Source organism: Marmota flaviventris, chromosome 10 (assembly GCF_047511675.1).
Source record: "Marmota flaviventris isolate mMarFla1 chromosome 10, mMarFla1.hap1, whole genome shotgun sequence".
NCBI classification, from domain to species: domain Eukaryota; kingdom Metazoa; phylum Chordata; class Mammalia; order Rodentia; family Sciuridae; genus Marmota; species Marmota flaviventris.
The window spans coordinates 116,456,365-116,474,046 of NC_092507.1; the positions used below are offsets into that span (position 1 = coordinate 116,456,365).

Genomic DNA, 17,682 nt, shown 5'->3' on the forward strand with positions numbered 1-17,682 from the left:
GTCCTTTGCCTTAGCCAGCAGGTAACAAAGATCAGGCCTTAGAGCAGGTTACCAAGCCCAAAGGGGGTATTTTGTGGATGTTTGTTTTTAAATTATATCTCCTGTCCCCGATAATATTTGCCGTGTCTGGCTCACAGTTTGGTTAGCAACCGTTAGGGGAAATACAAAGCACAAAGCAAGGAAAATCAACAGCATGTGAGTCTTATCTTTAGTGGATTTTGAGTGCGTTGTAACTTCCATTCTGGATCCGGAGAGGTGCCTGTGGACTCCTGTGGATGTGCAGCTTTCACGTGGGAGGCGTGGATCCAAGCAGCGATGCTGTCCACTTTGACTGCAGTGGGAGTGGTCAGCAGAATGGTGTAGGGTCCTTTCCACCGCGGTTCGAGGTTCTTGTTCTGGTGACTGCGTACCCAGACGGTGTCTTCAACTTTGAAGGGATGTGGCAGCGAGGGGGTTTTAAGTTCCTCCTTGTATGCTGAGGCTAGAGGCTTCCAGACCTCGTTCTGGACCAATTGCAAAGCATGAAAATGAGTCTGCATAGATGGGGTGAGGGAGGCATAGGTTTCAGTTTCATAAAAGTTAACAGCGGGTGGTGGTGCACCGTACAGAATCTCAAATGGGGTTAGTCCCTGTGGGCCTGGGGTGTCTCGGGCCCGGTACAAGGCTAAAGGTAGGAGTTGTACCCAGTCTCTAGTGCCAGTTTCAAGCGTTAAAGTCTCCTGATGGTTCTGCATGGAGACCCGCTATGAGTAACTGGCGATAGAGACGTAGGTGGTTCCTACCTGCTTCAGTCGCATAGTCCCAGTTTGGCCGGGTTGAAGAAAAAGCTTCGTTAATCAAATTTGTGAGTTGGGTGGGGTGCCCGTCATCCCCTGGCACATTTTTGCGAGCTTTTAAGAGAACCTTCTAATAGAGAAATCTTTAATTCTGCTACTTAGGGCTGGATAACCATATTAGCAAACATCAAGTCTACTTGCGTTGGCTAGAAATAAAAGCCTTAGACTAAAACTATTCTAGTAGTCCCTTTGACAGTTATCAGGCATTTCTAAGATTTTTTTCTTGTAGCCTCTGGTCTACTTATTTATGGAAGTTATATTTAATTATTATTATTATTTAAGATGTTTAGGAACAGCTGTGCTTTGGCTTTTACTGTCTTTGCTAAGTGTTTAAGATGAAGCAAGTCAAACTGACTTTTGTTTCTACCTATTGTTTACAGTCAGCTGAGTTATCCTGGGAGTCCTCGGGAACTTCATAGCAGCTTTTCAGTTCTGCTAGTGCCATTTGCGCTAGGATGGGCCCAGGCCTTGCTTGACCATATGGCTTCCCTCAGAAGCATCAGGGATGTCTCCCTTTTTTAATGACCTTTCTCTTTACAGCAAATGCACCGATTGGCTTTCTGTCCTCCACTGGTCTCATTAATCTCCCTGCTCAGGAGGTTATGTGGCCTAGAATTGCTGAGCCCTTTGGAGAAGTCCCCTATTCCCTGATTCAGACTGACTCAGAGGGCAAGAGCCGAATATTGGTTTTCTTGGCCCTTTTAATTTAATTAATTTTAAAAACTTGATCTTAAACATCCAGCAAATAAGTTAACAGCCTTATATTAAGAGCACTGGGCTTTAATGTTTATCTCTCTATCCTGTAGGTGTTAATTTCTTATCTTATGTTGGCCCAGGTTGTGTTCTTAAAGCAATACCTTTTTAAGACATTAACAGGCAATCCTTAAACCATCTATAAGTAAATTTTAAAACAAAACTAACTAGGGTAAAAACATATTTAGCTTATATAATAGCTACCTTGAATTCTAGCAGGGTTATACATCATAATTTTCTGTTTGAGATCCTAGTAATCTTGGCATAAACGTATTTTTGGACACAATTTTAACTGTACTGAAATCTGGCTTACTTTTTTATAGCCACTTTTACATGTAGTGAGATGGGACAGAGCCTTATCTCAAGTAAGGCAGGGCTCTTTATAAATCTCAAGTACTATAGTTCTGAAGCTGATCATTTTATAAAGTTTACATAAATTGTTGTTCAAGTTTACATGAACATTAGCTAACACAACATAATATCACACCTAAAACATGAATTAAAGGCTGAAAGCTTTTAACCTCCTATAGAAAAGCAGCAATGCACTCCTGTGTTTTGCAATAAAGTACATTACTACTTTTCTACAAGAGGTCAAAATTTAAAATTACCATACAACTTTAGAACACCAGCTTGATATAATGTTCTTTTGAAGCTTCTACCTTACAGACTTGTATACCTGGAAGATATGAACACATTAATAACACCATAATTATATAAACCTCTTTTTGTTCACATTTTGAAACAATATTTGTAAACTTCTAAATTTAAGCAGAGGTAACATTTTATTAGGGCCTTTTTGAACACCTAGAGAAACTTATAAACTTAATTTTGAGGACAGGAACTGCTATTTTGAGCAGACACTTTAGGCCTAAGGCATTTTAACCTTAAGTTATATTTCCAGGTTTTAGATGTTGAAAATTATAATACAAATTTAAGAAGTAATTTTCAAAATTTAAAATTTTATCTTTTTACATTAGAAAAACTTGTTCACATAAAACTGGAAATAGGATCTCTACCATCAGAAGAAATTTTTTAGTACCTCTAAGTCACTTTGCTAGTTCTGAAGTTTCTAAAGTAGCATTGAGTTACATTAAATTTGCCCACGTATTACCATATATATCTGAAATTAAGCTTTGAAAATTTTTAAGACTATTGCTATTTAATTATCTAATGTCATTTTTATGAGCCAGACCAACGTTTTAATTTCTTTTCAGGCTACCCAGTTCAAAATTGAAACTCTTTAATTTTAATTAATTTTTTTTTATTCCAAGTATTTAAGTTTTCTAGCATGAACTATCTGAAATCAAACTAAACAATTGCTTAAACCCAACTTTTAACTGCAAGATAGTGCAATGCTTTAGAAACCCATTCAGATACCAGATTGTTACAATAAAAAATTATTTTTTAGACACACATTTAACCTAGATCATCTTTAAGAAACAATCAGACAACCAGATAAGAAAATATCTCTCCAGGTTTTGAACTTTCATTTAATTATGACTCCTATCAGTGGCACCATAGACTTTCCCATGAGTGGACCAGATGTTTTCACGTAGGGGCAACTATAGGTGTAAAATCAAGGGTCTCAGTGTGACTGGCTTTACTGCATTCAGTGTCCCTTCTTTTTAAGTAAACAGAGGTGGCGTAATCCTTAAGATGTAGATAAGGACCCAGGGAACTCCCCAGAGCTAAATGGCTCTGTCAGCTGCTGGGAGTCCCTTAATCCCATCTTTCACCCACAGGATCAGTTCCTCCAGTTTGGTTTGACCTTAGGCATTAGGCATTTTTTTTTAACTTTTTAGTAGCCAGCTCCCAAAAAGTTTATCCTCTGCTTGCAGTTGTTTCGAGTGCTAGGCTTCCCCAAGAAAGCAGAGTGGGGACTCCTTAAAAGTCCCCTTGAGAGTGTCAAAATTTGTGACTGAAAATTTGGTTCCCATCTCTAAAGTACAGATATGAATCAGACAGGACATAAAACACAAAGAACGCTGCGCGGCTTCGGCACCAACCGAAAGAATCAGATGGCCTGGGAGAAACTGCTTCTCCGTCGCCTACAAAACAGATGGCCTGGGAGAAACTGCTTCTCCGTCGCCTACAAAAACGGTATATCCCTCGGAAACACCGGGGGCCCCAAAGAAATGGACCCCTCTGATCCCTGGGACGTCTCCCAGGGTGGCAGGGGTGAAGTCCGAGTTCGTCAACTCCTTCCCCGTCTGCCTCAGAAACCTGAGTGATCACGGAACTGCTTCAGAATCAGAATACTAAGTGACTATGCATAGTCTTTCAGACGCCGCGCAAACAGAAAACAGATAACCAACAGGACAACAGGTTAGACATAGACAGCTCGAGCTGGCCAGCTTACCTCCCAGTGATGTCGGGTGTCCTCCGGATAGGGATAGGGATCGGAACCGGGATCTTGGATCTCGGTGGGACCTCCAAATGAAAGATCCACAGATCCCAAACCCGGAACGAACCACACGAGACACTGGCTGCAAAAGCAAGAGGCAAGTTTATTGATACACAGGCGCCTGCGGGTGCTCAGCGAAACCTCAGCCGGAGCTTCGGTGAACTGGCACACCGGGCTCTGGGGCACAGATCTTTTATAGGGAGCAGGGGGTTAGTTTTCAGCTTAGCACAGCAGCAGCCTTTCTATTGGTTTCCCTGAATCCAGCAGCGGGGTCACCTGGGGGGTAAACTTGGTTTTTTTTGCTCAAGTTTGGCCCTCCCGGGGTTATCTATATGGAACATCTTGTGGTTGCCATTGTGCAAGACTTGAAATGCTATGTGCAACTGGTGGGGTTTTGACATGGGGGCTGGGTAAGAAAGCATCCTGCAGCTTCAAGGCACAGGGGCTGGATTTCCTAATGTTGGGCCTGGGGCCTTGAGGTCCTTCAACTTCTCAACCCTTCCATATTTTCATCACAAAGACAATACAATACACTTAGACAAAACAAGACACAAACATACTGTATCAATCTTCTCCATTTTCTCGAAATGGTCATTTTTCCTCTCGCCCTATCTGCCTAGGGACGAGCAGATTGCCCCCGTCCTATCTAAGGACGGGCAGCTTTTTTTTTGTCACTTACCCCCGAGTGTCCCGGGGCTCCCCGTACGGGCCACCATCTGCCACAGTCCGGCTGCGGCAAAATAACCGGGGGGGTGACGAGCAACTTGTGTGCATTGATACAGCAGGAGTGGGAGCCGTTTATTGCAGGACAGGAGCAGTATTTATACATTCCACAGAGCTTATCTAATTAACATAAACTAGATACATCAGTCAACCAATCAGGAATCTCTACACTTAATGGCTCGCTTTTGTTACTTCTCAAACCACTCCCTCTGGCATTTTGCCAGGCACCATCCAGACTTGTTTACGAACTCTAACATTCCCCTGGCTAAATGCCAGGTGTTATTTTTGACTTGTTTACAGACTCTAACAACATGGAACAACATGAATAAATGTCACAAAAATAATGTTCAGTGGAAAGAAAAGACAAACATACTAGTTACCATTAAGGTTTTTGAATATGAGATTCAAAAAATGGAATCAAAACTAATCTAGGGTGGTAGAGATAAGAATATTGGTTGCCTTTAAGAGGTTACTTGCCGCAGTCCGGCTGCAGCAAAATAACCGGGGGGTGACGAATAACTTGTGTAGATTGATACAGCAGGAATAGGAGCCGTTTATTGCAGGACAGGAGCAGTATTTATACATTCCACACAGCTTATCTAATTAGCATAAACTAGATACATCAGTCAACCAATAAGGAATCTCCACACTTAATGGCTCGCTTTTGTTACTTCTCAAACCACTCCCTCTGGCATTTTGCCAGGCACCATCCAGACTTGTTTATGAACTCTAACATTCCCCTGGCAAAATGCCAGGTGTTATTTTGACTTGTTTACAGACTCCAACAGTTACTGTTTGGAAAAAGAAGCACTGAACTTCTGAGTGCTGTCATGCTTGGATTTCCTTTTCAATGCACATCCTAAAACAGAAAAGAAGACAAAACCCATATAGTCTATATCAGCATTGGGAGCTTTAAAGATAAAGCTTTATTTGGGGACATGATAACAGGTAGCAGGAGGGGACTTTAGGAGGGTAAGACAGGAAGGAGGGGAAGGTCAATACATGATGTTATCAGGCTGGTCACTGCTACAAAAAACTGGGATCTGATCTTGCTGGGGGCTTCTAATTTCTCCATACTGATTTGTCTCTGAAATATCTACCTGAGAAATGAGAAGAGTGCATATTCATGACCTCCCATTCATTAATTGTCAAGGATTGTCCACAGGGTGTTACACCCCAACACTTGCAGTTCTGACCATTGACAAATGCTAAGTAGCTTCTCTCAGGAGTCCCAATCACATTGCAGGAAAAGTCTTGGGGCAAAGGTAAGAGGGTGGGCAATGCAGCTGCAGTAAGCCTGTCATAGTTGCTTCAGCAAAGATAGTGAGTCTGTTACTGTCATGTTATGTTGTCACACAAGTACACAAAATTAAAAACTCAATCTTTTTGTTTTTCCTAAGAAAGCCTCAATATTCCACAGCCTCACAGCCTGGGTTAACTGTTTAGCTTTCTATGCCACCTAGTGGTGAAATATAAACTTTCATAAGCATCAGTAAGTGTTCAAAAAGAAAGTTTCTTTTTCACTCTGTTCCAAACTGACATTCTGGTGCCTGCTGTAGAATGCTCACCTGCAGTGACAGCTGTTTGTTCGTTAGGACAATTTTCTTAACCCACTACTTTAAGATGAACAGGGAAACTCCATTTGGTACTTTTAAGTAAATCATATTGTTGTGGGGAGCATTGTAGATGAAACTTTGCTGTGAATGTAGGATTTTATCTGCCTCTGGTCTACTTCCCCCATATTTTTTTTTACAGTTTTGATCAGCATTAAATAATATCTGCACACTGCATTGTAATCTAAACAAGCCTAACTCTTTTTTGGAAATATTCTCAGGGAATGTGTTTGCCATACAAATAATAAAAGATAAATGTGTGATGAATGGAGGAAACACCAGTGAATGTAGGAATAAATTTTTCAGGAGGAAATCCATGTGCTGGCACCTGCATCAGGTCTCTCTAGATGTTCCCCTTCCCCTGGGTTCCCTCTTCTCAGCTGCCTGAGCAAAATAAGGCTAACTCCCTATCCCCAAGTTCACCTCAAGTAAGTTCTTCCAGGAAGCTAAGAAAAAAATGAAACTATGAAAATAATAAATTGCCGAACCAAAATTTTCAAGCTCAGAACACAGTGATGATCTTGTTTTTTCTTCCATTACTTTATAATCAATATGCACCTGCTGCATAGCAAGTGTATAGTAGGTGCCTAAGAACTGTTTGTTTCATCAGGTTATGGATTTTAAGATAACTGAAGTCTGGTTGTGAATGTATTAACTGTCAATGTCAGTTAAGGTCATCAGTCAATCCTTATTGGTCAAAATTTCTGAATTTCCCATTTGTCTACCTGTGGAAACTTTCATAACCCCAAACTAAATACTCACAGTGCTTTTGCAGTCATTCATAGATATGTACAGACTGGTGCAAAATGGGAGTCAAATGAAGAACACATTCCCTATGAAAGTTAAAAAAAAAAAGTGGTGCTCTGTCTTCAGGTTTCCTTTTTCACTGCAGGACGAGCATCCTGTGTGGCCTAGTGAGTGCCATGGTTTTCACACTTTGTGCTCTTTGTTACTGATATTGTCAATTTAAATGGTCCCAAACCTATCTCCACAGTGCTATCCAATGTCCTTAAACTGAAAAAGGCTGTGATGTGTATTACACAGGAAGAAGGTGTTTCAGATCAGCTTTGTTATAGTTATACGGCTGTTGGCTGTGAGTTCAGTGTTAATGAACAATAAAATGCACAGTGTTAATGAACAATACAAATAAAGGTAAAATTTGATGAGTATTAGGTGGTTACATTGTAAAGTAACACCTATAATGTTATGATAAAGCTAAGACAAACAACAAAATTTGGGGTTTCTTGAGATGACAACTGATATTTTTACATATGGTAGACAGCATTCTTGGAAGGTTAAACGCCAAGAAAATTTGTGATCACATTATTCAGGGTCAGGAAATTGTTAAATACTTCTAAGAAACTGTATTGTTCAAGGAAATATGGCATACAATGAATTACTTGTAAATATATATTAAATAAGATTTTTAAACAAAATACACAAAACAAGGTTATGTATTCATCAGGTAGCAAAAAGTACTGTGAACAGAAACTCAAATGTACCTAACCCTCTATTTACCCTAGGAGCATGGTTCAGTGTTCACTAACAGTGTTTGCAGCAGCAACTGTAGAGAATATAACTCCTGAGAATGCACATCACCCACCCGGACCTATTTCAGTCCTCAAGAGCAGCACTTTGGCTCCTCATTTTTGATTCCCTCCTCAGTGATGCACTTGGGCCATTTTTCAGATATCACCACAATGATGTGCCTCTCAACCTTAAATGTATCTGTGAATCTTCTGATGATTTTGTTCAAATGAAAACTGGAATTCAGTAAGTCTGAGACCAGGCCACAGAGTCTACATTTCTACCAAACTCCCAAGTAATGAATCTTCTATTTGGCCATAAACCACGCTGAATATGGAGGACCTTCATACTTCCCTGCTTTTTTTGATTTAGAGCCTTGGAACAATGGTTTTATGCTAATATTTCCCTAAAATTGAATAACAGAATTGGTAAGAGGCAAAACTGTGTTTCTCCTCAGAGACTCAGAAAAAAATATAGAACTAGGAAAACATGAAGTCTCCTGGAAAAGCAAGAAGAAACAAGAAGAGCATCCAATATCTCAACTACAACAAAGGTATAAGGAAGACAGAGAATTTAAAAACAAATAAACAAACAAAAAACAAACCTTATGGAATCCAACACAGGTTTTATTGAGAACATGTTATATTCAGGTGAGGCATTTCACCAGGGATACAGATACTCAAAAAATATATGCTTTTCTCTCAAGCTTTTAAAAACTTAAAAGAAATGAACCTACACACCTACCATGGATGCTAGGCAGTGAGGGGTACAGTTGAAATCTGGGGAAGCACAACTGGAGGAGAGATGGCTTCCCACTGTGGATCAAGGAAGGATCCTTGGAGGATGTGACATCTGAAATGCATCTGATGATCCATTTTATCCAACCAGGCTGACACTGCTAACATCCTGTTCCATTCAGAGTTGAAGCCACAGAAGCCAGGTCAGAACAACAAATCCTACAAGATTACATTGAGCATATATTGGTAAATGATCATGGAGCAGAAATGAATTGCAAAGTTTTGACAAGATGAGTAGAAGTGATGTCATCACCCTGTGGTGTTCATGTGTACACTGGGCACCTGGGTAGCTGGGTCCTCACTTCAGAGGGCCAGAAATGCAGGGAGCTTCACAGTGGGTCCTAAGTGAACAAAAAATAACAGACCTTCATAAAGTGGAGGTGAAAATGGAGGAGAAAATAGAAATGGGGCTGAGAGGAGAAGAAAAAGTGAAAAAAAAAGATTAAAAAGAAGAGAAGACCATTGGGAGGAGGGACGAACAGGAAAGATGAATACAAAGAACTCACCAGTGTTTCCTAAACCAAAATCCAAGACCTGTCAGAAGAGCCAGGGCCACTATCACTGCCAAGAGGATCAAGCCCAGGGCAGTCTGAGATGCTGCAGATTCAAGTGAATACCAGATAATGTTGCAATCTGCATCTATAGAGCCCTTATTTTAAATTAAACCATTCTTTGAATCATATATTTTTTCTTCTTTTTGGGTCTGGAATTTGTCAATCCCAATTTTTTACCTGGTCCTCATGCTCTCCTAGAAGATATCCCCCCATCTCCAGCCAGGGTCCCACTCTTACCACCCCAGTGGAGGACGAGGTCCTGCCCTCCTAGGCTGCTGTGCTTCACCCTGCAGGCCAGGCCAGCCGCCTCCCCAGCTGCCACATCCAGGGTTGCTCGGAGATACCACGTCCCATCAGCATTGGGCAGGATGTCACCTCTCTGAGTGCCCTGCTGCTCCTCCTCACCTCGCATCCACATCACCCACACGGGCTTTGGGTAGAAGCCAGACACATGGCACACCAGCAGCAGATGGCCAGGCCCAGGACTGGGGCCACTGGACAGCCAGGCCTCGGGCTTCACTGCAAAGAACAGAAAAGGCATCTAGACAGACTCTAATGTGAATAGAAATTTAGAACTCCCCATAAGTCTACAGAGACACATGTTTCCCACTCTGGAAATGTCACACATTATCCTTTTCTCTTTTTATCCTAAATTTTACTTTAAAATTGAAAAAATTCTTGCAGATTGGGTACAAGACTGACCTTGTCGCTGGAGATGAGCCTTCCCTGCATCTAGAAGACCCAAGGTGAAACGTGGGCAGGTGTTACTGAGGAGCCTATGTAACCTATGTGTGAAGGCTTCATTCAAATTGAGTAGATTGCAGGCTTTCTGGGCCTTTCTTCCATTCATGGGAGAGGATGAACATGTTTCATTCTGGAAGCTCAGGAAATAATATCCTTGAATAGCTACCTGCATGAAGCCTAGGAAGCCCTTCCCAGAGTGCACTTCACAGCCTGCTGTCACCTGTAGATCAAAGGTATCTGGGGAAGAAGAGGAGAAAAGAGAGAAAATGGAATGAGTGGAAGCAAAAGACAATAGAAGCAGAAGGGAGTTTGGGAGTTTCAGAGAAAGAACCCAAGTGTGGTTTGATCAGAGGTTCACACAAAGGCCACTGGTAGGAGCTGGAGGTGGAGGAAAAGATGACATTATCAGGAGGGGAGGGAATTGTTTCAGGAGGGGAGGGAATTGTTTGAAAGTGATAGTGATGGTGTGGGGGAGAAAGGCCTTAATGTGAGAGAGCTGAGACTCTAACAAACCTGGGAGAATGTATCCATCCATGGTCACTCTGACAGTTTAGACTGGAATAACTGAGGAGAATAAATGGGAGAGAAAATCACACTTTAAGGAGTCAACCAATGAGTGAGGAAGCTGAAGGTACCTGATTGAAGACTGGGGAAAAGGGTGGCCACAGGATGCCTCTGAGGAGAGTTAGTAAAACTTAGCCCTGCAGCCAATGAGAGAGCATTCAAAAGTGGCAAAAACTGAAGTCTTTGAAGAATCTGGTTGTTTATCACATGTGCCCAGGGTGTGATTGCAGTTTTATACTGAAGAGCATGGAGTAAGATTCAGAGCAGAGGAGGCTGTTTCCCTAAGGAATAAAAGTTCACTGAGATGCCCCACCCTCATCCTTTTATTCTCCCCAACAGGGGAAGTGAACGCACCTTTAAACATTAATTGAAAAATGTAAAATTCCTGATGTTCACTGAAATATAACTGGAACAACCTTTCCAGATCCATCAACTCCTTGTTACTGAAGTTGCCCCTGGACCAGGGATACAGGTAAATGATGGAACCAGACCTGATGTTCCATCTGTGAGTCTGCAGCTCACCCAACCAGCCTGAGCCCAGGTGTACCCAGGAATGATTGCAAAATGATGTTGTCTGGATGACATGAAAGGAGACAGGCTTCTCAAACCCTGTAGCAAAAGAATAGATAGAATAGGTGGAAACGAAACATTGGAAGGAAAAGACTTGGGAAAGTAGGTGCCCTGGTAGGAAGACTCAGAATCTGGAAAAGTGGAGAGCCACAGTTACCTTAGCTGACAACTGCTGGCCCCCAGGGTCCCATGCTCTACAAACATCCTCCATGAGAGCACAGAGGGCTTGAGTAAGAACACGCAGAATGGGGCCAGGGTGGCACTCGTTCTCTCTAAGTGTGTGCAGGGGAAACTACCATCAACACACCCCCTCCCACACACACACACACACTCACACACAATTGGTCAGTTGCCCCAGTTCTTACCACTGTCACCTCCTAGGAAGAGAGCAGCGAGCAAGGGGAGTAGCAGAAATAGCATGGCCCTTGCAGATGCTACTTTTTTCTCCGAGAGAAGTTGGCCTTTGATTTCTGTTCTAAATAAGTCTACCCCTGTTGGAATAACTTTCAGTTTACAGCTAGCAGCTAGCCGCTATGAGCTGCTCGGAGTGCTTGAAGAATCTACACTCATTCAGGCCTGATAGGAACGCCTGCAGGATGGGATGCTCTGCTCTAGCAAGCCGTTAGTGAAACCACATCCTTAGCACTTGTGGTTAGCGTTGCCAAGTTGCCAGGCCAGGAAACTTATAGCCAGGAGCTTTGACATGGAACTCCTAACATAGAATCCCCTCCCCTAGGGACAAAGACCCTTCCTGATGATAGCAATATTTAGAGCATCCTCATAATGTGGTTACATTAGGCATAAGATGATTGGCTTATGTATTGATGGGCATGCCCCACTGGAACCCTATAACAATTGTATGCATTCCAAAAATAAATTCCAGGTACTGGATGATGACCTGAGGCGTGTCTCCAGCCAGTCTCTCACCAGATCCTGGAGTGTGTGTGTGTTGCTTCCACATTCTACTCCCCTTCCCCCCACCCCCTGCAACAAAGTAGCTGAGCAATTAAGTGACCAGAACCACAGCAGATTTCTGTTCTAAATAAACCTACCTCAGAGACCTCTCTTCTGACCTCCTTATTCAACCAAAAGACAAAACTTTTCTGCCTGAAACAAAGACAATCTGCTTCCTCCCAAAACCCTGAGCACCTACTCAGTTTCCCCCTCCCCCAGCTATTCTGACTCTCTGCTCGGTCTTCCAACTTCTCTCATTGTCACAAACTTCCATCCAGTTCATCTTCCCCTATTTCAACCGCTATAGAACAAGTCTTCTGTGACATTAAAAAATACTTTACAACAAGGGTCACTTCTTTTATTGCTAGGAATGGAAACCCAGGATCTTAAGCATTTTCTCTTATTGTAATAAGTTTGAATTATTCCCCCATGTGCTCTCTTCCCCTATGTGTTTCCATGTCCCTACCCCATCCCCCACTCCACCTCATTCATATCTCTGACATCACCACTTACTTTATTTCCTTTTTCAGAAGCCCCTATGATTGTCCTCTGAAACACAGTGTCACCTACTGAGTCTATGGATCATGTATCCAGGAATGGATGGCTTTGTGAGGCATGGAGCCACTCCAGTAATGCACTCAAAATTCCATGATTAGCACCTTGAATTTCATAGTAATTTTATCGAATTTGTGTTTCATAAGTGAAGTTCAATGAAACTTGCATGAGCGTTCATAGCTGCCTCCCCAGCTTATGAAGGGTTCTTCCCCCCACAACCTCGCCTGCATGCTCAGCACTATTCCACCTGCTTCCCATTCTCTGAGGCCTTGGCAACTCTGTAATCTGCCTCTCCACCTCCAACCTGCCACCACTGCACTGACCACGTCATCAGCCCCTGTCATTATCTCATGTCTTGTAGGCACAAAGGAGAATGGGACATACACCCAATAGTGTGTGGGCCAAATATAGGTGCAGCAGTCCCATCCAATGTCTGTACCAAGTTGCTTTGTAACTGGTCACAGTGAGCCTCTTGCCCACTCTTATTCCAAGAACCACATGCATCTCCACATAATTTGGTTCCAATTTCTCAGTGGTTACCCATGTGCCAAGTGTTGGAGTAACCATTGAGGAAAGAGAGATTAACTTCCCCCTTCAGTCCAGCAAAGGCAAAGATCATTCAAATATCTAGGGCAGCAGGAACCAGGCAGCCAGTGGGTAGATTTCATGAAGTCATGGAGGGGAATTCCTAGGTGCCTAAGAGTTCCTACAATCATCCTGTGAGTATGCCTGTGCCCAAGGGTTGCAAAATTAGGAAACTAAATAAAAGCTTAGAGACATAAGCTTCCATAGAAATAAAACAGTTTTGTATGTTATTACGTTTAAGAGCACACCCTGGAAGAGTATTTTGAACACAAACCTGCTATGACCTGAGTCTGTATGTCTTCCATAAATTCATATACTGAAATCCTAACCACCCAAGTGATGATATTAGGAGGTGGGGCCTTTGATGAGTGATTAGGTCATGTTGTTCCACCCCTCAGAAATGATATCAGTGCCTTATTTATACAAGGGACCCCAGAGAGATCGAATAACCCTTCCACAGTATATAAACATTCTGAAAGTGCCTTTGATGAATTAAAATTTAGGTCCAACTACAAACCAAATATACCTTGATCTTGAACTGTCCAGATTCCAGAAATGTGAAAAATAATTTCTTAGTGGTTATAAATTGCCCAGTCTATGGCATGCTGTAATAGCAGCTAGAATGGCTAAGAAAAGGCTTCACATTTTCATTTTTCCCTGGATTGCAAAAAATATCTGACTGCTGCTCTTGAGTGTGGGGTGTGGAAAGCAAGAAGAAGATAGTTGGTTTTTTTATAGGAAAGAGAGGGAAGGAAATTAACTAAATAATGAATGAGGTTTTAGGACCAAATTGTTGTGAACTGATAAGAGAAACTGAAGATATAATAATGCAGGAATGCCGCAGTCTGGCTGGGCACAAAATCACGAGCCACTCAAGCAGGAACAAAGTTTATTTTTTGAAACTGCCGCCAATGTCCGGTACCGCCCGGGAAGATTTTTTCCACACACGCGGCCTCCTCTCGGACCGCCGAGAGAGCTCCTCCCCCGGAACTCCCTCCTACTGTACTTCCCCAACCAATGGGAACTCTCCAGGAGTCCCGTAGCCGGCCTAGGTGAACAGCAGGAGTCCAATATCCGTATGAATGCAAATCTTAACATAATCATATCATCTCAATGGCTAGCTGGCGTCACCTTTCGACCAAAAATGCCATGCATCATATACTTGGCTCTTAGCATCTCCCCCCTTCTGTTTAAGTAACAAGCAATCTGGCTAGGGACCGTGCCTGTTAGGTTTGTCCAATTCAACATATGGTTCTTACCCGTCATCGGAAAACTGACTTTTAGGCGTCAGCCTCCTGTCTTAGGTTGATACCACTGCAATTGGATCATACCCGTCACTGACTACTGGTCCAGCATATAGCCATACTTGTGGATAGGCCTATGTACCAGTGGGGGGGTGAGGTTCTTTGCCTCACCTCTGTTGGCCCCCAAAATTGGCCTTGGTGCTGGTGGGGGGGTGAGGTTCTTTACCTCACCTCTGTTGGCCCCCAAAATTAGACCATCACTAGTAGAAGGGAGGAGGATACAGAAATGTCATGACACCAAGTCAATTAACGGCTCCTAGGAAAAATTACATCACTGGTGACACATCAGCAAAGATACGCTAGCACTACCATAATTCGCTGCATCAACAAATAGATCACAAAGCATACAAGTGATACATAGTCCAGGCAAGTTCTGTAAGCAGTTCAAAGTAGAGGAATCTATCAATATGTCCATATCCTCCCAAAATAAAGCATACAAGTGATACATAGTCCAGGCAAGTTCTGTAAGCAGTTCAAAGCAGAGGAATCTATCAATATGTCCATATCCTTCCAAAATAAATCGACTCATTGATTGAGCATTACTTGTTGAGTTATAAATCATTGATGTATCAGCTTACACGGTTTGTTGTGATAACTCTCGAAGAAGTTGTAGTTTGGTTTTATCTTTGTCTTCACCGGCACTGGGATGAAAATAGGAATTTTGACAATGATGCTAAAAAAAAATATGTAACATTTCAACAGGTACTAAGAAAACAATATTTAGAACAATTTACATTATCCTGAACAGAATTATTAAATATAATGAAAAGGAAAGGTGAAAGTAAACAAACAGATTTGTTAACCTTCTATTTGTTCATATATTAGAACAATCCTCAACAGCTGTTTACCCAAATTAAATTAAACTATTAAAATCACGTGAATAATAAAAAAAAAAAATTTTTTTGGATCCATGTGCATGAGCGCCCCTCATATGTGAAATATGGACATACGCACATACAGACATACAACACAAAACAGAAGTGTGCACACGTAACATATAACACATAAGACAATAGTAAAGGCCTTGTAGCTTTACCTAGGTGAAATCTCCATTGCAATGTTCAAAAACTCCACAGTCAAAATATAAAACTGATCAGAAAAAACATTAACCTAGGTCTGTATGAGCTCAAAAATAAAATAGAACTTTATGATGTGGGAAAAAGCAATAATAAAATAGATATTGAAAAAAACATCCTGGTTAATCACTGTCACAGATGTAAGAATAGCCAAGCTGGAGATCTGGATATCAGCTGTTATGGATTTGAGTGGAATCATCTTCCTTTTGGTCTGTAGGAGCTGTTTTAGTTAGTCTCTCTGGAATCCAAATCAGCTGCTGTTCTTCCTGTGGAAAAACACAAACAGAGCCCCGACTCCAGACTATCACTGGGTCAGGACCTTTCCATTGTCCTGTTAGAATATCTTTCCAAAGTACCTTAGGCTTATGTACATTCTTTGGATACAAATGTCTTTCCGCAGCACTAAGCCCTGATGAATCCAAATTTTAAAAGTTTAGAGTAAAAAGGGTTATTTTAAGTTTATCTTTGGGGGATATATACCCCTTTCCAATTCCCTCCTTTTGTTTTAATAAGTACATTTTAATAGTTTGATGAGCTCTTTCAACTATGCCTTGTCCTTGTGGATTGTATGGAATTCCTGTTATGTGAGTAATGCCAAATGATGAGCAAAATTGTTTAAAAGAGGTGGACGTATAACCAGGACCACTATCGGTTTTTAACTGTTTTGGAATGCCCACAGTGGCAAAATTTTGTAAGCAATGAGCTATAACATCTTTAGTTTTTTCTCCAGCATGAAGGGAGCCCATCAGAAATCCGGAAGAAGTATCAACTGTAACATGTAAATATTTTAATTTTCCAAATTCTGGCAAGTGTGTGACGTCCATCTGCCAAATATGGTTAGGTATCAGTCCTCTAGGATTGACTCCAAGATTAACTTGTGGTAAAAATGTCACACAATTTTGACATTGTTTTATTATATGTCGGGCTTGTTCTTTAGTTATTTTAAAATGCTTTTGTAAAGTATTAGCATTGACATGGAACCTTTTATGAAAATTTATATCTTCTTCTATTGTGGAGAAAATATGTATGTCATGTGTAGTTTTATCTGCTAACTCATTGCCCAAACTAAGGGCTCCAGGCAATCCTGTATGTGCCCTGATATGTCCTATAAAGAATGGATCTTTTCTGTCCCAGATTAGACTTTGTATAGTAGAAAACAAAGAGAAAACAGTAGAAGAAGGGGAAATCCTACCAGCATCTTCAAGGGATACTATAGCATTAACTACATACTGACTATCAGAAAGTAAATTAAATACAGAATTTTTAAACATCATAAAAGCTTGTAATACTGCATTAAGCTCTACCTTTTGAGCTGATTGTTTGGGTACTAAAAATGTAAAAGTTTGATCAGGGGTAACTACTGCTGCTGTACCATTATTTGACCCATCAGTGAATATATTTGGAGCATTCATGATAGGGGTTTTTTTTGTCATCTTTGGAAAAACTACAGGATGTTTAGACCAAAAAGACAACAAAGGATTAGACGGTAAGTGATTATCAAATGAAACATTAGATTTACACATGATTATTGCCCAAGTATTTAACTCATTAGCTAACTCATCAATTTGATCTATAGTATATGGAGTAATAATTTTATTGGGAGAAATCCCAAACACTCCCTTGGCTGCTTTTATTCCTTTGAGTATTAATTGTCCTACAGCCTCAGGATACCTAGTAAGAATAGTATTAGGAGAATAAGATAAATGTATCCACAATAATGGACCTTCTTGCCAGAATACTCCTGTAGGTATATTTTTTGTTGGCAGTACAATAAATAATAAAGGCAAACTTATATCAATTCTATCCAAATGCATATTTTCCATATATGTTTCAATGATTTTTAATGCCTTTCTTGCTTCAGGCGTCAACATGCGGGGTGAATTTGGATCTGATGGACCTTTTAGAATATCAAATAAAGGTCCCAACTCTCCTGTTGGTATGCCTAGATAAGGCCTTATCCAATTTATGTCTCCTAATAACTTTTGAAAGTCGTTAAGTGATTTGAGTTGATCTACTCGTATTTGAATTTTGGGTGGACGGACCATGGTTGAGGATAATAAAACACCTAAATAATTAATTGGAAGATTTAATTGTACTTTACCTACTGCTATCTCTAGATTATA

General features: G+C 41.1%; 1 protein-coding gene across 1 annotated transcript; it reads right to left on the reverse strand.

Moving 5' to 3' along the window:
• Nucleotides 1-8,911: 8,911 nt before the first annotated feature.
• Nucleotides 8,912-11,505, reverse strand: LOC114079117 (T-cell surface glycoprotein CD1a-like). The gene is made up of 6 exons (XM_027920241.2): nucleotides 11,451-11,505; nucleotides 10,870-11,124; nucleotides 9,910-10,188; nucleotides 9,448-9,726; nucleotides 9,160-9,250; nucleotides 8,912-8,994 (listed from the first exon to the last, which is right to left on the reverse strand). The coding sequence occupies exons 1-6, from the start codon at nucleotides 11,503-11,505 to the stop codon at nucleotides 8,952-8,954; spliced, it is 1,002 nt and encodes a 333-aa protein (XP_027776042.2). The 3' UTR covers nucleotides 8,912-8,951.
• Nucleotides 11,506-17,682: the final 6,177 nt, after the last annotated feature.